The sequence below is a fragment of the Engystomops pustulosus genome, chromosome 1, assembly GCF_040894005.1.
Source record: "Engystomops pustulosus chromosome 1, aEngPut4.maternal, whole genome shotgun sequence".
NCBI classification, from domain to species: domain Eukaryota; kingdom Metazoa; phylum Chordata; class Amphibia; order Anura; family Leptodactylidae; genus Engystomops; species Engystomops pustulosus.
In genome coordinates, this window is record NC_092411.1 from 251,229,276 (window position 1) to 251,254,937 (window position 25,662).

The following is a 25,662-nucleotide window of genomic DNA, read 5'->3' on the forward strand; positions in this document are numbered from 1 at the left end:
CCTTCGTGTCCAAGGTCCACTGGAGGTCCTACACTAGGAATTGCGGGTAGATCACCAAGGCAAAAGTTAAAAAGAATTCATTTTATATACTCATAAAGCAGCATTAAAATCCGAATTTAGGTTTAGCCACTTCAGGTTTGCCCCGGAAGAAACCTGAAGAGGCGAAACCTAGGTCAGACGAGGTGTTTGACGTTTTTAAATTCCGATATGCACAATTTTAATGCTGCTTTTTGGGTATATAAATAAATTCTTTTTGCCTTTGGCCTTGGTGATCTGCACTATCTACCCGCAATTCCTAGTGTAGGACCTCCAGTGGACCTCGGACACATGGCCACTGTGTTGTAAACTTAAGAGAGACATAAAATCTTTCCACATGATATAAGCAGACATTTATCATATGCCGCCTCTCCGGCACTGCCGGATACATCACAGGCTTCAGCCTCCTATTACATATGCGGAGCAGCAAGCATTCAGCTTGAATGGTCGCTGACTCTAGTCAGTGCGCAGGGGCAGGAGCACTCAACGCCGGCCCATTCCGCTGCCAACCATGCCCTCTTCACAACCCACTATGCCCCCTTAACACCTCTCCATTAGTGATGGGAATTCTGGCTCTTCTTAGTGAGCCGGCTCATTAGGCTCCACTCACTAAGCAGACCCAGCTCTTTTGGGGGCATGGTGAGACGTTTAGGGGCGGGGCTTAGTGAGCCGGCTCATCACTACTTTCCATGTCCGCTTGGGGTGCAGATTTTGTAAAGGGGATAATGATTGTAATGCCTGTTATACAAGAAATTTCAATTATTTCAGGGCTTTTATGCTGGAAAACCAGTGTACAAGCCCTGATATATGTCCCCTATGGACTACGATGCCCTTGCTGTGTAAGATCTGGAGTGCAGCAGCTGGACAGTCTTACTACAGGAACTTCTATTTATTGTGGTATTTGCTTGAACTCTACTAGAAGGGCCATGAAGAACCAAGTGTCATCTGCAGACCTTCCCACTATTGTCTAATATTTACAGGCTTTTATATTGCCTTGTGTTTTCATTTTGACTTTTCAAGATAATGTAAATAGACATAAGTTTCTGGCTTTGTGGCTTTGGGGTAATTTATTTATTTTTAATGTCTTGATTAAATTTTCTGGTTTATTAGCCAGCTGACGGCCAGATGAATATCTGTGGAATAAATCCAGTTATTAATAACAGTGCGTGAATGAAGATTGATAATACTCTGCACACAGAACACTAGAGTCCGGTACAATTTTTTTAAAAATATTTTATTTACATTTTGCTTTCTATGTTTCTAGCGATTCTGCAGCTAAGTCTCTGTGGGAGTCCATGCTGACCATGAAACAGAAGGAGGCAGTAATGGAAGTCAGAAGACATCTGGTGGATGCGGCCAGTAGAGAGAAGCTGCCCATTAAGATGAGCATGGGTAATTATTAAATATTCAATTAATAAATATGACTCTTAAAGGGGACATGTCACCAGATTTAACCCCGTTAAACTACCATCTCCCTGAGGTAGGGTATAAAATGTTCTTTTTAGCATTCCATCTTTTAAATGTAAGCTCATCCATTACCTAGTAAAAAAAAGCACCTTCATATGCAAGTGACCTGAAAAGAGGTAAATAGAGACAGAGATGAGTCATGCTAAAAAAAGAGAGAATCAATGTCTTGGGCTCTACAGTACCTAGAACCATGCTTCTGGTGTCATTTTAAAGCGAAGAATCTCATCCTTAAAATTAGCTTGTGAGCTGCAGAACCTACTAAGCTCTTTCCATTCTCTCTCTATTGCTGATTCACTGCCTTGATTTGAAAATCTTTGCTGAATTCACTGGTTTACTTAGTGGTTTATCAAGAGTAGATGGAGGAGTGAATATCACACAGGGCTTAGAGAAAGTGCAGAATAAGTTTTGTCTAAAGTTTATTGGACGGTTTTGCCTCTGCAGTTAATTTACATATTACTAAATAAAGTTTTTAACAGGTTAGGTTATTTTCCAGGATTATTAAATTACAGATTAGGGCAGAGGCAGCAGGAGGAATCCACCATCAGATCTACTTCTGATGATAGATTCCCCATGGAAAGTTTCTTTAATGTATGAGCCCATTTTATCAGGACGTATGTAAAGGAACAAAAAATAAAATAAAATCCTATATTTTAGGTATAAGAATTGCTGATCTAAAGGATGGACCTTGACTCAGGAAGAAATAATCTGTCTTTTAATGAAGGTTAAAATATTAGGAAACCAATATGTTCCATTATATAGCACATTGTGCATTGGCCTCCTGGTGCAGTGCATTCTCAGAAGTCTTTCTCTGTTCTATGAAGGAGAATGCAGATTGTGCAGGAAGTGGCAGAAACCTTAGAGTCCGCTGGGCACCGCTGGCTCTGGGGAAGACCTTTCTCTCGCTTTCTCTTTTCTTCTGATCTCTCTTTGTCTCAGCAAGGAACTTTCCCTACTATCCGGAAAGAAATATTCAGTTTTATTGTGCTACCTGGATTAAAGGCTCCATACATTACCTTAACGGAAGTGAAGGAGAAGGAAATCTGTTTCTATACAGATCAAAGTTCTTGAGAATAAACATTGTGCTGTTATATATGTGTAATACATACTGTTGTTTAATTCATAGATCTCTTCCTTTTTGTCCGCTTCCTATGTTCATGGAACATAATATGTTTATTCTTATGGCTTTGCATCTGATTGATCTTTCTGCAAAAGGAATGCAGATTCCAGAATAGCCCATTCACTTCTTCTTCAATCAGCCTGTTACTATTTTTCTTGTATATTACAATATGTAACCACCAGTAATTGACTTTACCTGTCTATCCTCTTATATGATCAGCATAGGTTCCTGTTATTGGCAGGTAAATCCTAATGACATTACTAGAGAAGACAATAAACACAATCGCCACTTCCCATCTTGCCTAGGGACTCTTAAAGGGGTTGGCCACTCTTTTACATAAATTGCCCATTTGCCTATACTGCCTTAATAATAAACCCTGAATGTTCATCAATTGTTTAATCATCCCTAATGCTACCTTTAGTGCTGTCTGTAAACTCTCTGTGGATCTTTGTTTACATGTCCGTGCTATCCGAGGAATAGGAGGGACTACAGCAGGAGATTATGACTCAAACAGATTTATTGAAAAGTGTCCAACCCCTTTAAGTGTCTCACCAGAGATGTAGATCTCAGAGTCTTGGGTACAGTCATGACAGTGGTCAGAAGGTGATAAGAGAAAAAATGTGAGGCTGGAGCATGTATCTGGGAACAGTGACTTGGTACTGTTGTTCTACTATCACTTCAGATACCAGAGTAGCCAAGACAAACTTTAGGAACAAGATGGAGGTCAAAAGTCACATGATACAAGAAAAAGAACCAGTCAATGTCAAATACTCTAATCTGCAGGCAACGTGACTCAACTGGAGTCCCCTTAGGGCAGTGATGGCGAACCTTTTAGACACCGAGTGCCCAAACTACAACCAAACCCGCTTATTTATCACAAAGTGCCAACACAGAAATTTAATTTGTGATATATACTCCCTTCTCTGTCACAGCTTTCATTGATACCGGCACCTGAGGACACCAATAAAGCCAAAAATAGAAGAAATTTTGATGATCATTGTAGCTTCCCTCCAGGGCCCCATAAACAGGAATAATTGTCAGGGCCGGAGCAGGAGCTACAATGATAATCCACATCTGTCCACACCTTTCCACTCCTCCAGTACTCACAGGTAGTCCTGTCACTTTAAAATAGCTCTGTGCACAGCAAGTCCTGGGCTGTTTGGCACTGTAGGAAGATACCTGGAATCTTCTCTGGTGATGGCACAGAAAGGGTGCCCACAGAAAGGGCTCTGAGTGCCACCTCTGGCACCCGTGCCATAGGTTTGCCACCACTGCCTTAAGGGCTAGTGGGCTAGGACCTGGTTTTATCATTAGGCACACAATGCTTTGGAAACCCAACTCTGCCATTAAGTTATATAGCAGGATCCAAAGCCTTGTGTTTTTACCAGGCCTATACTCCATTTCATGCTCCCAGGCCTGTTATAGAGTGATACACTGAATTGCCAATGTACTGCAATACTTCTGTATACATCAGCGATCAGATCCCCTAGGGTAGTGATGGTGAACCTTTTAGAGACCGAGTGCCCAAACTACAGCCAAAACCCACTTATTTATCGCAAAGTGCTGATAGAGCATTTTAAGCTGTAAGCTATTACTACCTGTTCTACCTAAACTTTCAATCGTATTGGCCTCCTGAGGACACCAATACAATTGAAAGAAGGGCAAATTTTATTTTCTCTCCAGGGTCCCCCTGCACAAAAAGAAACATGGGGCCAGCAGGAGCTCCAAAGATAATCCAGGTCCTTTCCATATGTTTTCACTATTCCTGAAGTCTGGAACAGCCAAGGATGTGTTGCTTTAACATGGCTCTGACAGCAGCATATCTTGAGTTGCCTGGGACTACAGGTAGATTCTGTTAGTGCTAATCTAGTGAACTCTGGGTCGAAATCTTGGGTGCCTACTGAGAAGGCTCTGATTGCCACCTCCGGAACCCCTGCCATAGGTTCGCCACCATTGCCCTAGGGTTAAAGTACCCAAAGGGGCCTAAAAAAGTTAAAAAAAAAAAAAAAAGTTCAAGTCATCCCCTTTCCCTAAAACGAAAATAAAAATAAGTAAACGAACATAAACATGTTAGGTATTACCACATCCCAAAATGCCAGAATTATTCTCTGCAGTGAACCCCATAATGAAAAAAAAAAATCTTCCATGTGTCCAGATCCTGAGTTCGCCTATAAAAATTTTATAAAAAAAGTGATCAAAAGATGGTACAGTCCCCAGAATGGCATCAATGAAAACATCAGCTCGTCCCACAAAACACAACAATATAAATTTGTTGTCTACGTGATTATCCTGTTTTTTTTTCTCTAAAGTACTGCATATGGAATTTGGTTCCAGCTTCCCAGTAAATAGGAGTCCTTTAAGGATACCTTGTTGCAACAACAATATTTCTTTAAGGAGAATAAAATTTAAAAAGCACATAGTAGGATGTTGGCGCATTGGTCATGTATTTTGGAAAGCCGCATTTCCTAACTAGCCAATGCACCTTCCTGCCAAATCATGCCACGTGTCATTGTCCGATAAACTGCCAGCTGCCAAACTCCAAAATATAGTGTAGGTGGACCACCGCGATGGCTGGAACAAGCACCATGCAATAACAATCCTTCCATCATTCTTTCCATTATGTAACTTTTGATCCTCATTTTGCTCTCATCTCTACAGTCTCTGTGAATGAAAACCAAATGCAACAGGCAGAACATGGCCTCATCCCACATGTATTTGCGATGAAAATCTACCATTTGTTTTTATGCATTGTGAACCAAACGTACCTCGAGAATGCTGTGGCTACACTGATGCAGAAACATATCTTGTTTAATCCCTGTACTGAGTGGTTTTGCTCAAAAAGCTATTATTAAGTTCAGGACCTTGAGAAAGCTGGATGCAGACTGGTAAACACATTACACAGAGCTTTATGAACTGTCCATACAGGACTAATCAACCTAAACTGGATACTAAACAGCAGGGGGTGGTGCAGCGATTGATTACTTTTGCCTGTCAGGGACAACATGGTGATTACAGATTTCTCTGGAACAGTGCATAATTATTGTAAGAGGAGAAGCACCAGGCAGCCACAGGAGCGACAGCGCTTCATTATCATAATTTTATAATTGTTTTTTCAGCAAAACCACTCAGCTCAGGGATTAAACAAGATATGTTTCTGCATCAGTGTAGCTACAGCATTGTCAAGGTATGTTTGGTTCACAATGCATAAAAGCAAATGGACTTTAAAGGCAAAACACTTGATTTTCCTTCTACAACCCATTTGTGGAGCTTAAATTGCGCAAGCTACTGGGAAGAAACCTTCCGCTCCCCATAGAATTTCTATATAATCTGAGTTAAGTTTATAATTTAGTGAAAAACATGGATAAGGAAAGAAGGTGATATGAGCCATAGTAAGTGTAGAAAGAAGTAACTAGCTCTGTGACTGTGTATTACAAGATTTTTGTCGTCGCTTCTAATGTTAATTTCTGCACAGTTTGTTGAAAAGTTGGTGACCATTTAAAGGACATCTACTGCCAGGATGAAGGATTGTAAACCAAGGACACTGACATACTTTTAAAATTAGGCAAATTTGTCTGAGGGGCTCCAGGCTCCATAGGTATTAATGAAGCATGGAGCCACTCAGCCTCATTTGCATAATTTTAAAGCCTTTTTTTCTTAAAAACCAGGGCATAGGAAGCTAAAAAAAGAGCATATCTTACCAGAGGGGGCACACACCAGTATGTCAGTGTACTTGGTTTATATTCCTTGATTTGGGTGGTAGATGTCCTTTTAACCCCTTAGGGTAATAAGACGTACCCTTACGTCTTGCTGCGCATGGGGGAGTATGAAGAGGGCTCACGGGCTGAGCCCTCTTCATACTCACCGGGCATTTGCTTCATAATGAAGCAAATGCCCGTCCTTAATACCCGCAATCGGTGCTTGCCATCTTGGCTCCGATCGTCATTCCCCGTGACTTCACTGGGGAGCGGCGATCCGTTGTCATGACAGCCTCGGATCACACAAAGATCCGAGGCTGTCATGATCGAGGCTATCTATTACAATGTGCGATCTGCACATTGTAATAGATGGTATGCAAAATCCCCATATACTGCCATACTGTAGTATGGCAGTGTATGGTAGGATCAATCAGACAACCTAGGGTTAAAGTACCCTAGGGAGTCTGAAAAATAGTAAAAAAAAAAAAAAATAGTAAAAAAACATAAAAATTCAAATCACCCCCCTTTCCCTAGAACTGATATAAATATAAATAAACAGTAAAAATCCTAAACACATTAGTTATCGCCGCATCCGAAAATGCCCGATCTATCAAAATATAATAACCGTTTTTCACTGCGTTTTACCCCGTAGCGGAAAATAGCGCCCGAAGTCGCAAATTGCATTTTTTAGCCATTTAGAAAAATAGAAAAAAATCGCATAAAAATGACACCACCCACAGCTCTGTACACTAAAGTATGAAAAAGTTATTAGCGCAAGAACACTGTAAATTGAAGAATTTTTTTTCTGTACAGGACGTTTTTATTTTTGTAAATGTATGAAAACATTATAAAACCTATACAAATTTGGTATCCCTGTGATCGTATTGACCCAATGAATGAAGTAGATCTGTCATTTGGGGCGCACAGTGAAAGCTGTAAAAACCAAGCCCACAAGAAATGGCGCAAATGTGTTTTTTCATCATTTTCACTGCATTTAGAATTTTTTTCCCGCTTCCCAGTACACGACATGGAAGATTTAATACCATCACTACGAAGTGCAATTTGTTACGCAGAAAATAAGACATCACACAGCTCTGTACATGGAAAAATCAAAAAGTTATAGATTTTTGAAACGCAAAAACGATAAAGGGCCTGGTTCTTAAGGGGTTAAGGAAACCTGTCAGGTCATTCAGACCTGTAGTTGGTTAGAGATCACAATGTGACCTGTATGTGGTCTTTTCATGGCCACAATGTAAAATAAAAATTACAAACATTTATACTCGCCAAAATTGCAGTCCCATGAGGCACTTCGGACTCGCATCTGGTGATCGCGGCAGCAGGGTCGCCTCTTGTGTTGCTTCAATGAAGCTGGGAAAATGTCCCAGCTGCATTGCGTATTTTCTATACCTACGACATAGTGAAGCCACAGTGTAATAAAGCAGCTTCATTTGCACCAACGCTTAGGGGCAGCGATCTCGTGAATGAGGTAAGTATAAGGCTTCTTGCCCACGAACCTTTTAGAAAATTAGAAACTTTTTTTCTCGTACCCATAAACTTCAATGGGCGTTTTTCCCCCCCGATTCTGGCTTCTAAGTTGGACACTCTCTACTTTTGACAATGGAGACTCGCAGTATGAAAAAAACGGATGTGTTGAACAGCTTACGTGCCACAGTTTAGTGTGAGTCCAATGCGATGATGGATTGCATTGTACTCGCACAAGAGAAACGCTTGTGCTTTTTTATGTGCCCAAAGAGAGAACCTATAAAGGGTAATTTGGGACACTAAACCACTGTTCTATAAGGACATGTGTGTGGTTTAGTGTCCCAAATTGCCCTGACAGGTTCCCTTTAGGATATCAAAGAAGTTCTGTAGTTTTCTATAGGAGTAATAGTTGCATTTAAAACACATGTGCTCCTGAGGTCCCGGCTCTTAATAGATAACTGCTGGCCATTCTGTGCCGCTCTCGGCTCCAGCATCTGATTATGGCGGCAGCGGGCCACATTCTCCTCAAGAAAACTGATGCTTTCACAGCACAGCGTGGAATACGTTTCATGTGGAAACATCTTTCTTTTAATCTCCTTTCAAATATTTCCTTCACTTGTCTACATAAAACCACTCTGCAACAAAGACTGCTTTGTCAAGCAAACACGTCTGGAAATTTTCAGGATTTCTGCCTTAGCGTTTTTGGTGAAGTTTTGCTATTTTAGGCACAGTCCATTAGCGAAATTGCTTGTTTGCTTTGCGGTGTGCAGGACCTGCAGGTACATGATGTTGTTGATGTAAGAAGTGGGGATAAGAACATACAATTTTTTTTTAAATGATCAAATAAATGTAATGTTTGTATAGTGACCATTTACGCCTCTAGCTGTGATCCTGGACATCTATACAACTCAGGAAACGTACGGATTGGAGGAAGGCTCTGGCCATTATGGGACTAATACGTTTAGTTACATGCAATCCCTGGGTTACATACAAGATAGGGTCCTTAAGTTGAATTTGTATGCAAGTCGGAACTGTCTATTTTATAATTGTAGCGCCAGAAAAAATGTAATTTGTAGTTTCTAAATGTTTTGCTGTAATGGGACCAAGGAATATCAATAAATCTTCATTACAGACACCTTACAGCTGATCATTGCAGCCTGGGACTATAGTAAAGCATTCAGAGAGCTTCACCAGATGTTACACTGGGAAGAGGGGTCCATCTTTAACTAGGGGTCGTCAATGAGTCGGGTGTCCTTAAGTAGGGGACCACCTGTATATCCAAAAAACGGAATCTTATTCCTTGTGTTACATAAGTTGTTCTAACAAAGTTGTCCAAGAAGAAAACTTTTTTCTACCTTCCTCGTACTCTCTTATCTACATGTCATACTGTAAATGCCGCCATTGGTTATTGCAATAGACACTTACCCTTTGTCAAAATAGGACTAGAACATAGATAACCCAAGGGGGGTTGCTGAATAAAGTATTAACAAGTTGTGTATTATACCCGCTCCAAACCTTATTATACCCACTTCAAACATTTTTTCCCCACTGCATAACCTGAGACAGCTCAGCGCCTCTCCATAAACCCAGTCTTTGCTGGTGATGTATCATGCACAGCTTGGCTTTAGACTTGATATACCTCTGTTTTCATTGGAATTGATAGTTACAGCATTATTTTCGTGACACCGCTTTATCCTAAGTAGCTCATAATCTTTTCATCAGTTTGCTAAAAGCCTATTACTGGATATGTCCAAATGAATGTCTCCGCTGGATGTATTCCCAACCACTGTGGGATCTTATGACTGATCTTTAAACTTATGCTGCAGTCTCTAATCTTATGCTGATTTAAAAGGGTTGTCTGGAGGTAAAGAAAAATTACTGCTTTCTGACAAAAACAGCGCCACACCTGACCATGGTTTGTACTGGTATTGCATCTCAGCTACAAAGAAATACATGGAGTTTAGGTGTAATACCATGCACTACCCATGGTCATGAAGGGAGCTGCTTTTGCCTCTGGACAACCTCTTTATAGGAAATCTAGCGTCAAAATCCATCATGATAAACCAGGGACACTTACTCAAAGATCCCGGCACAATGACTGTTGTAATCTATTTGTTATCCATGGCCTCCTTCCTTCTAAAATCAACTTTTACAATTATGCTTATATGCCAGAAGGATTCTGGGGGGTGTTACCAGAGCCCCTCAGTTCCGCATCTTCAAAGGCTGTTATACTGTCAAGTAATTCCCTTTCCCATTGTGTGCTGAAACTACCTCTGCTGCAGTGAGATTACATCAGGCAGAGGGAGGGGAACTGTTGAGGTAGGAGGGTGAGGCAGTGTAATAGTGTGCGAAGCACGGTAACACCCAGAGGAGACCTCTGATTAGCATTAGTTTCAAAGTTGATTTTAGAAGGAAGGAGGTCATGGATAAGAAATATAAGAAGTGCCTGAATCTATGAGTAAGCGTCCCTGGTTTATCATGACGAATTTTGATGTTAGATTTGCTTTTATGACAAGTTTCCCCACATATTTCAGTTGATCACAGTGTTGTTAAGGGACCCGTTTTACAAGAAGAGATTATCCAAAGCAGTGATATTGTGGAACAAGTCGTTGTATGGGAGCGGACACCATACGTGTACTCAATCATTTTTTAGGGGGCTGAAGACATGAGCTGTAGCTTGTGATGCTTCAGCTCCTAAGACGCTGGTAATTCCCTCTCCTATGATACTCTTTGGCAATGGATGATGCACATAAATGGTAATCTATGTCAGTATCTTGCATGAAACCCACTCTACCTCCTCCGCACTGGACCGCACTGTGCTATACACCCGATGGATTATTTACCTGGCAGTCTTGTCAGTTTTGGGTCTTGCTACCTGTAAATAACTAAAGCTAAGGTATTAAATAGTCACATTGAATGATGTATCCGACTCTTGCCATTAGTTCTAGAGTTTCGGATCTCCTCCTTGGACTGTGACACACAACGCCGAGTACATTTACTAATCCTGTGTGACAGTCACAGTGTAAACTTGAGCAGACGGTCCTAAAGATTTATATCCCGGTGTCTGATGATAAGTCTTTAGCGTTTTAGACTGTCTAGTTTATGCCACCTATTAGTATAATTTTGGTATATTTTTGTGGTGCCTGGTGTTGCGTTCTACACCTTCTCTTTTTACACTGATGTATTATTCTCTTCATTAGTAAATCTAATGCATCATGGTGCCCCGAGATGGTGAATCCATGTCTTCTCTATAATACTTACAAAAACTACAGAGCTACATTACTGCTTTTTCTGTTGCTTTTAATGTCCTGACCCTTAGCCTGGGCTTTCTTGACTACATTGCTGCTAGTGAACCCTGACCCTGGCCGTCTCCTGACCTCACCATCGCCTACTGATTTGTTTACTTGACTTCTTGAGTGTTAATGAATTAATATCCATGTACAGCAAAACATTTGAAATTGGAGAACTTTTCCTGAAATTTAGCATGTTGGGTTTAGAATGAAGTATAATGATTGTTCTGATGCCGTCAGTGGTTGAGCTCAGTGGTTTTCGGTTGAGGCCACTTGTGTCAATGTGACGTCTCTGTCGCAACCTTTGTATACAATACAGAGATCGGTAGTGATGGGAGGGGGGAACAAAGGGGAAAGGTAACTTTAGGGATATTTTTATTGTCATTATTCGGTTATTGCTTTAGTTACTTTTAAATGTTGTTTTATTGACAGTTGTTGAATGTCTTTTAAAGGGGCAGAAGCACGTTTGATTTTTAATTCCTATCTTTTGAAGGGGATCCCTGCTGCTTTCCCCCCTGATCATGAGAACCGGCGTCCCATTCTTGATGGAGCAGCATGTTGAGCATGTATCATGTCACCCCATTTAATCCCATGTAAGTGGTGGCCATTGCTAGGAACCAGATCCACAGCTCTCCCCTTTGTCTGTGGGAGAGCCAGAAATTTACAACACTCCTATTATATTGTATAGAGCTGAAAGGTGCAACCTGCAGCTCTGTCAATTACTGAGAACGGTACAACTCTGCTAATTAAAATTTTAAAAAAAAAGACATTGAACCAAAGATATACCTACCTGATTGAACCAAAGAGAGGTCACTCTAATGCAGAAGATGATGAAATGTAAACCCTTTCTTTAAAGGAAACCTACCATCAGGAATCTAACATCAGAAGTAGATCTGATGGTAGTTTCTCCTGCCATGCTCTTCATGACTGCACCTACATACAAGCACCGCCAGCTTCTATAGAGCTTTAGAAGCCGGCGGCGCTCTGACGACTAGTTAGGAGACAGCACTGCTAAAACTAATGGGGTATGGAGTAACCTTGGTACCCAGCACTCAGGCTCCATGTTAGTACACACTCCAGTAGCCTTTGCAGGTAAGGCTCGGTTCACACCACATTTTATGTATATGCTAAGCATATATACGTTGGGAATGCACCTGACATATGCGCTTAGCATATACATTGAAAAATAGGGGCAGACAGAGCCATGATTACTGCCTACGTCTTCCACAGAAAGCTACGTCTTTTCATCCTGCAGCCTCCGCCTGAGCGTCGTTTGCGCTTAGTGAAGGGAATGGATGGCTATGGGAAGCGAATGCTGCGTATTGCATCTCTCCCCTCAGTCATGCTGGGCGCTTCAGTCAATCGGCAGGAGGGAGGGATCCAGTGATGTCCATATTAGGACAATGTCCTCACTGGGGGAACACCCCTTTCACCGGGATGTAACCTCATCCCCCGCATTCTGTATAGGCATACAGCGGGATACGTCTGTGCCATACGTTGTAAGGCCGCCTCGGAATCTTCCTGACGTATCCTGCAACGTATGGCACAAAACATGGTGTGAACCCAGCCTAATTTTCTTTTTGGATTAAACTTTTAGTAAATTAAAGATTAGGGATGAGGCACAGAGGAGGAATCCTCTTTTGATAGTAGATTCCTCATACTAGGTTTTTTTTCTAAACCATTTTTTTACAGAATCTTTTGGTGTTTTTTTATTTTTTTTCTTTAAAGAAATACGGAAATCCTGCAGTTTTTGTGCTTGTTCTCAACCACAATAAGCTCCTGTACTTCTAAAGATTAATTCACAGCATTTACATTATAATCACATTCAGTGAAATGCCAAAACCGCTCCGTACACAGGATACCAGATGTCCATAATTCATCTCACACCTCTCAAGGAGGTCAAGGAGCATTCCCATATCAATATATATATACAGGCAGTCCCCGGGTTACATACAAGATAGGGTCTGTAGGTTTGTTCTTAAGTTGAGTTTGTATGTAAGTCGGAACTGTATATTTTATCATTGTAATCACAGCCAGAACTCTTTTGGTCTCTGGTCTGGATTTTAAAAATGTTAGGTTGTCATAAGAAACAATATTAACACTAAAGCTTCATTACAGACACATTTGATAACTGGAATAGCTGTTTATTGTAGCCTAGGACTTAAGTACAATAAATTACCAATATCCAGGGGTCCGTTTGTAACTAGGGGTCGTATGTAAGTCGAGTGTTCTTAAGTAGGGGACCGCCTGTAGATATAGATAGATAGATATAGATCTATAGATATATCTAGATCTAGATATATCTAGATCTATAAATATACACTCACCGGCCACTTTATTAGGTACACCATGCTAGTAACGGGTTGGACCCCCTTTTGCCTTCAGAACTGCCTCAATTCTTCGTGGCATAGATACAACAAGGTGCTGGAAGCATTCCTCAGAGATTTTGGCCCATATTGACATGATGGCATTACACAGTTGCCGCAGATTTGTCGGCTGCACATCCATGATGCGAATCTCCCGTTCCACCACATCCCAAAGATGCTCTATTGGATTGAGATCTGGTGACTGCGGAGGCCATTTGAGTACAGTGAACTCATTGTCATGTTCAAGAAACCAGTCTGAGATGATTCCAGCTTTATGACATGGCGCATTATCCTGCTGAAAGTAGCCATCAGATGTTGGGTACATTGTGGTCATAAAGGGATGGACATGGTCAGCAACAATACTCAGGTAGGCTGTGGTGTTGCAACGATGCTCAATTGGTACCAAGGGGCCCAAAGAGTGCCAAGAAAATATTCCCCACACCATGACACCACCACCACCAGCCTGAACCGTTGATACAAGGCAGGATGGATCCATGCTTTCATGTTGTTGATGCCAAATTCTGACCCTACCATCCGAATGTCGCAGCAGAAATCGAGACTCATCAGACCAGGCAACGTTTTTCCAATCTTCTACTGTCCAATTTCGATGAGCTTGTGCAAATTGTAGCCTCAGTTTCCTGTTCTTAGCTGAAAGGAGTGGCACCCGGTGTGGTCTTCTGCTGCTGTAGCCCATCTGCCTCAAAGTTCGACGTACTGTGCGTTCAGAGATGCTCTTCTGCCTACCTTGGTTGTAGCTCGAACCAGTCTGCCCATTCTCCTCTGACCTCTGGCATCAACAAGGCATTTCCGCCCACAGAACTGCCGCTCACTGGATGTTTTTTCTTTTTTGGACCATTCTCTGTAAACCCTAGAGATGGTTGTGCGTGAAAATCCCAGTAGATCAGACCAGCCCTTCTGGCACCAGCAACCATGCCACATTCAAAGGCACTCAAATCACCTTTCTTCCCTATACTGATGCTCGGTTTGAACTGCAGGAGATTGTCTTGACCATGTCTACATGCCTAAATGCACTGAGTTGCCGCCATGTGATTGGCTGATTAAAAATTAGGTGTTAACGAGCAGTTGGACAGGTGTACCTAATAAAGTGGCCGGTGAGTGTATATATCCCATTCAACTACTAGCCCCCTAAGGTAGGCTATAAAATGTCCTTTCCAGCATTCCCACTTTAATTTGAAATTTACCTACTACCAACATTCACGTCCAATGTCATTTGCAAAAGAGCAGAAAAGAGTCACTATCAAATCCCTATTGTTCAATGATTTTGGTCTCTTACTAAAGATAAGAAACTCATCTTCTAGATCACACCAGGCTTGTGGTTCTGTGATCTACAGAACTGGAGATACAAGCAGTTAGCCCTCTTGCACAGTCATTTTTTTTTCAGGTGCTACAGCAATTTTTTTTGTGGCTGCCTCCAGCTCTATGTATTCCCCATGACTTGGGAGCATCAACTCTGTTCTTGTACTACCCTTCTTGCAGCAACCCCACCAATAATGACGTAACACACAATTTTCTTTGGCCACAGCAGCCAATATTTATTAACAAACAATTTAAAACATTAACAGTAATAAATGTATTTATTTAATATATCTATATACCGGTATATCATATATATGGTAAGGTATATATATATATATGGTCCTCAAGGCCGAAAAAGGGTAGGCACACAAAATTTAGGGTAAAATTATATTCCCTCAAAACTCCATTACCGCCAACCTCCACCACAGGCTCAGCGGCACCACCAGCCACCTTAAGTGGCTCCTGTCGTCTCCCAGGCTCCCCAAGGACACCCCCTTGTAAGAGCCCACAAACCAGTGTGCCTTAAACTCAAAACAACAATCCAACAATTTTAAGGTGTGTCACTCCCTCCCGACTCCACCACCCAATAAAATTTTTACCAACCCCGAGGACCCTCTACTTGCCACGGCTACCGTGACAAGATGAGAAATATTGACAATACGTGACCCCTATAACCCCCCCCCCCCATAACCTACCTCGAGCCCCAATATCCACCAGAGCAGGACCTCAGCTGTGTGCTTCCCAGACTGCCATTAATTTCCCGCTAAAACCTTTTTATCCTACCCCCTCCCCATCTCCTTAAACTCCCCACACACCAATTCAAAGGGGGCCATTCCCTTCGCTCTACCCCCAGTTATGTTGGCCTCCACTCCACCCACTATGTTTGGCCCCTTCTTGCACACTGCTGAGGATTCCTTAGCCCTGTGTCTGAGCCTAGAGTCCTTGAGGACAAACATGTCCTATTCTAATCTGTGTTTGCTGCTCCAACAGCCCCCAGAAGTCAGTAGGGCAGAAAAAGAAGAAAAAAACGGATTGCGCAGGTTGTTCTAGGTTTTATGGTTATTTTTGTGGTTGGTTGCTGGACAACAATTACATGACGTTATGTGCAGGCTGGCCTAGCTAGCCTATCATGGAAACATGGATTACACATGGACCAACTTTGTAGACATAAAACTGTAACTTGGGTAAAATATAAATTAAACATGGCCCACAAATACGGCCATTGCAATCGCAGATTGCGAACATAGAAAAACAGTTGTGTGCAGGAGGCCTTAAAGATGTAGGCAGGCACTAGATATTGATCTGCAGTTTGCATTCCCATCTGTGTCTTTAAATGCCTGTATATCTATAGCTCACAGAACCACAAGCCTGATGTGATTTGTAAGATAAGATTCTTATCTTTAATATGACACCAGAAGCAGGTTTCTAGGTACTATAGAACTGAATATGGGGCATCTTGAATTGATGTTCCCTTCCTGCCTTAAAAAAGTGACTCATCGCTGGCAATACATGTCTCTTAGCTAATTTACATGTTTCTTATAGGTAAATGGGCAAGATAGGCAACACTAGAAAATACATTTCTTAGTCTACTTGAAGGGGCTATTAGTTTAGTGGGATGACAGCTGGTGATTGTTACCCTTTCAACACTCCCTTTAATTGACACTAACAATGTCCGTTCTTTATTGAGAGCATCTCTGGATCATGATAAGCAGAGCTCAGCAACGTACAATGTGATCCCTATGCAAGATGAGATGATGAAGGGTAAGGAAGTAGAGGGATCTGCTCCCTATATCCTCGGCATTTCTCACCAGGAGCTATGAAGTCCCTCATTGTAGTGAAACCTGTCAGTATTCTATAGGATCCCCTTCCAGAGTTTCGTTTGATGTGGGGCTACAGTAAATGGTTACTGGCTCCCGGCTCACCAGAGGGCAACAAACCTTGAAATACATCTTTTTTTGTTTCCTAATGCACGATGGCCTCACAGGAATAAGACCTGTGGAATTTAGGGACCACGCGGCTCTCATGTTACATAAGGGTAAGAGCTCAGATGTGGGATTTTACATTGCACCTCAGCAGAACTTTTCAGGTCACCCCATATATTTTCTTTCACAGTTGGAGAAAGTCTTCTATACATTATGCCGAATGTACGGAGTGCAGCTGGACTGTGTTGTATTTCACTACGTGGGCTGTGGCCAGGAAACTGACTTTTTTATTCTTTAGTAAGAGAATTCAGATAGTATGGTTTCTCAGTCAGGTTATATTGTTAGTGACACCTTCTATACAGCAGTATACTAGTTTAAAGGGAATGTCAGCAGATTATACCCCATTAAACTACCACCCCCTCAGGTAGGGTATTTCATGTCATTTCTAGAATAACCTCTTTTATGTGAAATCTAACAGATTAACCTAAATAAAAAAAATACCCCCACAAAGTCATGTGACAATGTGAATGGAAGAGTCATATTTTGCCCAAGATGATTCATTTTTAGAGACTGCAGGGGGAGTCACTTTAAGCGTCTCTATCTTCATTCTTATAGTACCATAAACCAGGCTTTTGGTGTCATACTAAAGAAATCTACCATCGAAATCAAACTTAACCCCTTAACGCTGAAGCCACTTTTCACCTTCCTGACACGGCCCATTTTTTCAAATCGGCCCTGTGTCACTATAAGTGGTTATAACTTTGGAAGCTTTAACATATCCAAGTGATTTTAAAATTGTTTTCTCGTGACACATCGTACTTCAGGTTATTTGAAAAATTTTGGTGGTATGTTTTGCATTTATTTATGAGAAAATCAGATATTTGGTGAAAATTTGGAAAAATTTTTGATTTTTGAACTTCAAAATGTTCTACTTTTTCCATACATAGTCATAACCGCAAAAAAATATAATAACTAACATTCACTAAATGTCTAATTTATGTGGACATGGTTTTTTATGCATCCTCTTGTTTTTGTAGGATGTTATGGGGCTTTGAACGTCAGGTGCGATTTTTCACATTTTCATAAAAAACGCAAAATCCTGCTATTGAGGGACCTGCTCAGGTTTCAAATCACTTTGAGAGACCTAAATAAAAGTAAACCCCATAAATTACCCCATTATAGAAACTACACCCCTCAACGTACATGAAACAACTTTTATGAAGTTTGTTAACCCTTTAATTGTTTTACAGGGGTTAAAACAAAATCGGATGCAATTTTGAAAGTAAATTTTTTTTGGCTAAATGAATGTTTTTCAAAAAATGAAAGTGGATAAAATACCAAAATGCTCCACAAAATTTGATACCCAATCTCTCCGGTGTATAACAATACCCCATATGTGGTGGTAACCTGCTGTATGGGCACACGCCAGGGCATCGAAGGGGAGCTGCGCCATTCAGAGCAGATTATGCATTGTCACTTTTTATTGGCTATACAATCTTTATTTTTTTGGCAATTTGGACATATAAGGGCTTATTTTCTGCGACATGAGATGCACTTTACAAATACTTCATTTTAGTGGGTCATTAGCTTATTGATGAGATTTTAATAACGCTTGAATGTATGGGTGAAAAGAAAATTGTCAATTTTGGTTTACTTTCTTTTCGTATTTTTTGGGGGTCGTACACCGTACACTAAAAATATTATATTATCTTCATTCTATAGGTCACTACGATTACGGTGATACCTTATTTATATAGTTTTTCATTTATTTTTACAATTTTACTGGATAAAAACTAATATAGAGGAAATCTCATTTGTTTTTGCATCGCCATCTTTTAGGAGACGTAATTTAATATTTTTTGGTTGACAGAGCTAGTTTAGGGCTTATTTTTTACATGTTGAGTTGTTCTTTTCAGTGGTACCATTTTTGCGCACATAACTTTTTTTGATCACTTTTTAGAACATTTTTGTGTAGAGATTTTATGAAAAATTTACATTTTTGGCGTGTTTTTCGGGTTTTGTTTTTACGGCGTTCACCGAGCAGGTCCAATAATGTTTCTGAGTTATTGTACGGATTATTATGGACGTGGCGATACCAAATATGTGGGGGTTTTTGGCGTTTTTGTGTTTTTTTCACTTTATTGCATGTGTATATGGAATATTTGTGTTTAGGGGACTCTAACTTTATTTAATTATTTTTATTAAAAAATTATTTTATGTAATGTTTTTAACATTTTTATTAACTTTTACAGGTTAGCTTGAACAAGTGATCCACTGATCACTTGTTCAAGCTCTTCTTCACATTACACAGTGTAATACAGATGTATTACTCTGTGTAATGTAACACACTGAGCATGCTGCGCATGCTCAGTGTGTTACAGCCGGTCCTGTCAGAAGGCAGGGACCCGGCTACAGGAAGGAGGATCGCGCAGCCCCGGGCACCGGCTGCGGTAAGCGCCGCGGGGGGGTCCGATTCTTCTGAAATGCCCCTTGCACGCCGCGGTCAGCGCGACCGCGGCGTGTCAGGGGTTAACACCCGCGATCGGAGAAATCTCAGATCGCGGGTGTTAGAGGCAGGTGTCGGCTATAATATATAGCTGACACCTGCAGCTTCTGGCACTGGCTCCGTTCAGGAGCCGGTGCCAGAAGCATGACGTAATAGTACTGCATTTTGCGGGAACACACCTCCCGCGATGCAGTACTATTACGTCAAATGTCGGGAAGGGGTTTTTCACACGAAGATATGTTAGGCCCTATCTACGGGATTGGGCCTAACTTTCTGATCAGTGGGGTGTGCTGAGACCCCCGCAGTTTGCGAAAACAAGGGGTCGTCGCTCCTCAGACTAATGACGGCTGCGCATGACTGTTCTGCTCCATTAATCTCTCTGGAGCTGATGGAAATTGCAGTGTGTCATCGGCTTCATCAGCTCCTATTTTCGCGATCTGCAGTTGTCTCAGCACCGAGACCCTTGCTGATCAGCAAGTTAGACCCTATCCTGTGGATAGGGCCTAACTTGTCTTTATGGGAAAACCCTTTTTAAAAAAAAACATGGGCACCTTCTCCTAGATCTTGTAACTGTGACTATGGAAATCTGCTTATGGTTTTTATCCATGGCCTTTTTTCTTCTAAAATCAACTTTTTAAATAATGCTTGGAGCACTCCGCAGAGCCCTTTGGGCTCCGTAGAATAATTTTGAAAGTTGATAGAAGGAAGGAGGCCATGGATAACTTCTGCCGTAGAAATTCTGAAGTATATCGGCTAGGAGAGGCGTGGTCACCAGCAGAGTGGGTGTGCACTGGGCGTTCCTGCCCCATGTCTGCTCACTATCGCAGAACCTAAAAACTTTCATTTACAGGTTTGTCCACAAAACTACGGCAGATATGGCCTTAGCCTGCGACGGGGGTGGATGTGGTTTTTATCATACGCTGCCGCACAAGGCCAGCGTATGATAAATCTCCACCGTAGTTGGGAATGTGGGAACCAGATAAAGATCCAGTTCTTGCCTATTTCTATAACTGTCTGTACCTCCAGTTCTGTAGCTCCCAGAATCTCAAACCTGGTGTGATCTGAGATTCTTATCTTTACTATGTTACAAGGAGGGTCCTAGGTACTATTGAGCCCAATATTTGGTCATCTAAAGTAACTCTCTGCCTTCAGCCTTTAAAGGAAACCTGTCAGCAGAAATTGATCTTTTAAACCACTTCCAATATGTTGTCAAGAAGCTTCACACCTTTCAGATTATGTTTCTTTCATGACCCAGTGTGGAGCTTTCATCCAGAAAATCTACTTCAAAGTGAGATGTAAATTTCTAGTATAAAGTCAAGGAGGCGGAGATTTTAACACTGAAGTCAAGCTCTCTCTTCCTCAGAAAAACCCCTTCACTGTAATTGATGGTGCTGCATCCAAAGACATCACTAACCTGATCTGAAGTCCAGTTTATGATTTCAATCTAAGCGGAGTAGGCATTTAGAGCTCAACGCCCTGATTTCAGTGTTTAACTCTCCTCCCCCTTGACTTTATAAAAACAATTTATAGCTCATTTCAAAGTTGATTTTCTGAATGATGCCACCACACCGGACCATGAAAGAAACAAAAACTAGATTGTGTTACAATATACTGGTAGTGGTTTATAGGACAAAGTGCTGATGACAGGTTCCTCTCGGCTCATTTTCGAATGGGACAAATAACTGGAGACTGGATATATATATGGATATATATATATACACACACTCACCGGCCACTTTATTAGGTACACCTGTCCAACTGCTCGTTAACACTTAATTTCTAATCAGCCAATCACATGGCGGCAACTCAGTGCATTTAGGCATGTAGACATGGTCAAGACAATCTCCTGCAGTTCAAACCGAGCATCAGTATGGGGAAGAAAGGTGATTTGAGTGCCTTTGAACGTGGCATGGTTGTTGGTGCCAGAAGGGTTGGTCTGAGTATTTCAGAAACTGCTGATTTTATGGGATTTTCACGCACAACCATCTCTAGGGTTTACAGAGAATGGTCCGAAAAAGAAAAAACATCCAGTGAGCGGCAGTTCTGTGGGCGGAAATGCCTTGTTGATGCCAGAGGTCAGAGGAGAATGGGCAGACTGGTTCGAGCTGATAGAAAGGCAACAATATATCAGTATCAACAGTTCAGGCTGGTGGTGCTGGTTTCATGGTGTGGGGAATATTTTCTTGGCGCTCTTTGGACCCCTTGGTACCAATTGAGCATCGTTGCAACGCCACAGCCTACCTGAGTATTGTTGCTGACCATGTCCATCCCTTTATGACCACAATGTACCCTGTAACATCTGATGGCTACTTTCAGCAGGATAATGCGCCATGTCATAAAGCTGGAATCATCTCAGACTGGTTTCTTGAACATGACAATGAGGTCACTGTACTCAAATGGCCTCCACAGTCACCAGATCTCAATCCAATAGAGCATCTTTGGGATGTGGTGGAACGGGAGATTCGCATCATGGATGTGCAGCCGACAAATCTGCGGCAACTGTGTGATGTCAATATGGACCAAAATCTCTGAGGAATGCTTCCAGCACCTTGTTGAATCTATGCCACGAAGAATTGAGGCAGTTCTGAAGGCAAAAGGGGGTCCAACCCGTTACTAGCATGGTGTACCTAATAAAGTGGCCGGTGAGTGTGTATGTATATATATATTGTGTGTGTGTGAGATTCCATATAAAGGAGAGAATACTGGGAATTGATGAAAGATAAAGAAAGCTTTGTCATTTTAGTTTTCCAAATATACTGAACTTATTGGAGCCTATAACGTGTTGTAGCCGGTCTAGATTTCAGTCGTCTTTTACACAAAAATCTTGCGCAAATGATGAAAAATTTGAAGGAGATTGTGACCCCACTTGCCCCATATCAATGCCGCGCCCCTTTTTTGGTTTTGGGAAGGGCAGAGGAAAAAATGTAATTTGCACAAACTTAAAGTTGCAAAACTTTGTTCTTTATTTCACTTTTTCTTAGTGATAGATTTTGGCAAGAAATCCAAAGATAAAACTATTGAGTCTGCAGTCATGTAACGAAAAAAATTAAGGAAATTTAACAATTTGTTCTAAAAGTACATCACGGCTGCATTTACCTATCCAATAAAAAGTTTTAATATTTTTCTTCCTCCTCTCCTCCCCTCCCCTCACCCCCATTGTTTTATGTTCCTAATTGGTGCAGTGTCTGGCTATGTACCTAGCAGGATTCATTTATACAAGTTTCCCCTGTGAGCGGGTTCAGTTTTTCCATGTTGTATTGTAAGGCATCTTTATGTTTTACCGTCAATAAAATTTTGTTGAAACTAAAAGTACATCACGGCAATGCCTCGTACACAGCATTTATATAAGATGGACGATGTAATCTGACATTCAGCAGCGGCCTCATTCTCCAGGGCTTGTAATTTGTATTCCATATAGTGTGGGGCTTCCACTGGATCCATGGAGGTCTGCTGAGCATCTGCCGTTTTTTAGAACAGAACTTTTTGAAACAAGAACAAGATCTTTGGCAGTTTAGTGGTTGAGGCGTTGTCTTTGTACACAGCGCCCCCTACAGTCGCCTTACGACAAGACTATAAATTACAGATGTCACGTTTGTTTGTTATTTCTGAATGGAAATGAAAACCATATGTTGAACTGCCTAAGGATTTAACGTTTTTTTTTTTTCCCGACATGGTCGCGGCTGCTTATGTTGTATCGGTTACCTTCTTCTTTTTTTTACTAATTGTTTAAGGGCTTGTTTATACAGAGAGGGTTCTTGTCATAATTAGAAGACGACGGCTATTATTCTGCTCTAGATGAACCGCACTGTCTGTTTCTCCTGCTCTATGACTCAGTCCGTGCCCTTTGCCTGCTCCGAGTTCCCGCTTTTGCTGAGGTCTGGGTGTTTTGGCTGGCGGTCGCCTCAGCCTTGGTCGCACTGATGTTGCATGTTACGTGTTATTTCAGGTGTTGATCCATGTTTGGTTTAAAGACTTACAGCTCAGTTTTTTTCTTCTTTTGTACGGTTACAAATTGACAGATTAATGTTGAGCACTTTTGAGGAAAGCTGTTGGACCGACCACAATCTGCTTTTTCCTTTTATCTTCTACTTTTATTTGCTTTAAACTAAACTGCTTAGAAAAAGAGAAAAATGAAATGACGCAGTCATTTGTGGTGCAATAATGTTACATTTTTGGGGGCATATTATATATTCATATTTAGTAAAACTGAATATTATTTCTTGGCGAAATTTTTTTAAGTGGATTCTAATCATAGAAAATTAACATTCTGAATATTCAGGTAGAATTGTAATTGAATTTGGAGTTTTACGAGTTAGAGACAACTCTTATTATGAACCAAATCCAGATGAGGCAACTACAAATACATAAGGTACAACTGAGAAATGTGTAGCTGTTCTGTGTGTTCCACTACGCCTGGCTCACAATAACTGATGCAAATAACTGAAGACCTAACAGTGATGTGAAATGAAAGACTACAAGAATGTAACAAATTTTAGGGCCCACTAAGGATTTCTTTACATGTACAATAAGGGATTCTCAGCCTCAGTCAGGGGTCTCAATATTATGTTTTGTTATTATAGTTTTTAATATCTCCATTGTACAACAAAGTTCTGTAACTAGTGTGACTAGAACTGCAGTAAAAAATGGGATGATGGACAAATCGATGACCTTTTACCCAACAATTTTTCCACTTACTATTCTACTAAGGGGTATGGGAAAGAAGAATGCAAGGTTCCTCCTTTAAATATTGATGGTAAACATGGAAGCAAACCCCAAAAATATACCTTTACACTCGTATACTTTTAGTTGCAGTTTCTGGCAACAAGCATTTGATACAGTTAATAGTCAAGAATTATGCTATTATACAGCATTACCACTATCTCTATATTGTTCTTCTACATGCCGGAAAAGTTCAATACTCCGTCCATAAAGTTGATTCACCATCTATGCAAATTACCCCATGTGAGTCCGGTCATTGACTATCGTCTGTACTGTGTCCGGCATATTCATATTCTTCCAGCTACACCTCTAGTTTTTATCACTGAAGAGAACTTCTGAAGCAGGAGGGAGCGGTGTTCTCTTCAGTCAATCACAGACATCTAGTGTCTCTCTCAAACCCCTTATTCACTCCTCCTTCTGGAATTCTCTTCAACAGTCACAAAGCCAGTGTGTAAAAGATGTAGTATGCCAGGTTGGCACAAGGGAAAGCAGGTTCCTTGTTAATTAGGAAGCTGGAGGCGCGGCTGCTCTAGAAGAACATGAATATGCATACAGTCATGGCCAAAAGTTTTAAGAATGATACAAATGTTAATTTGTACAAAGTCTACTGCATCAGGTTTTATAATGGCAACTTGCACATACTCCAGAATGTTATAAAGAGTGATCAGCTTAACAGCAATTAAATGCAAGGTCAATAATTGCCTAGAAAATGAACTTTTTCCCCCAAAACACATTTCATCCTTATTACAGGCCTGCAGGGCTGGAGGTCAATCTGTCATGATTAAGTAAGAATCACACCAATGGACACTTTAAAAGGAGGTTGGTGCTTGGCATCATTGTTTCTCTTCTGTTAACCATGGTTATCTCTAATGAAACACTTGCAGTCATCATTGCACTGCACAAAACTGACCTAACAGGGAAGAGTATTGCAGCTAGAACTATTGCACCTCAGTCACCAATCTATCGCATCATCAAGGAATTCAAGGCGAGAGGTTCCATTGTTGCCAAAAAGGCTCCAGGGCACCCAAGAAGGACCAGCATGCGCCAGGACCGTCTCTTAAAAGTGTTTCGGCTTCGGTATCGGGCTACCAGCAGTGCAGAGCTTGCTCAGGAATGGCAGCAGACAGGTGTGAGTGCATCTGCACGCAATGTGAGACTGCGGAGACTCTTGGAGCAAGGCCTGGTATCAAGGAGGGCAGCAAAGAAGCCACTTCTCTCCAGAAAAAAACATCTGGACAGACTGATATTCTGCAAAAGGTACAGGGAGTGGACTGCTGAAGACTGGGGTAAAGTCATTTTCTCTGATGAATCCCCTTTCCGATTGTTTGGAACATCTGGAAAACAGCTTGTTCAGAGAAGACAAGGTCAGCGATACCACCAGTCTTGTCTCATGCCAACTGTAAAGTGTCCTGCAACCGTTCATGTGTGGGGAGTCTTCTCAGCCAAGGGAATCTGCTCTCTCACAGTCTTGCCTAAAAACACACACATGAATAAAGAAAGGGACCAGAATGTCTTCCAAGAGCAACTTCTCCGAACCGTCCAAGAGCAGTTTGGTGATCAACAATGCCTTTTCCAGCATGATGGAGCACCTTGCCATAAAGCAAAGGTGATAACTAAATGGCTTAGGGAACAAAACATAAAGATTTTGGGTCCATGGCCTGGAAACCCCCAGATCTTAATTGTGGAAGAATGGACTGCTATCAGTCAGGATTTGGTCCAGAAGTTGATTGAGAGCTGCCAGGGAG

General features: G+C 41.3%; 1 protein-coding gene across 2 annotated transcripts in view; it reads left to right on the forward strand.

Annotated features, from left to right (window-relative positions):
- SCFD2 (sec1 family domain containing 2) overlaps positions 1-25,662 on the forward strand; it is a 273,170-nt gene that overhangs the window by 10,899 nt on the left and 236,609 nt on the right. For both annotated transcript variants that reach the window (XM_072124404.1, XM_072124397.1), the window contains exon 3: positions 1,301-1,428. In XM_072124404.1, the coding sequence (XP_071980505.1) occupies positions 1,301-1,428 (128 nt within the window). The remainder of the gene's footprint in view (positions 1-1,300; positions 1,429-25,662) is intronic.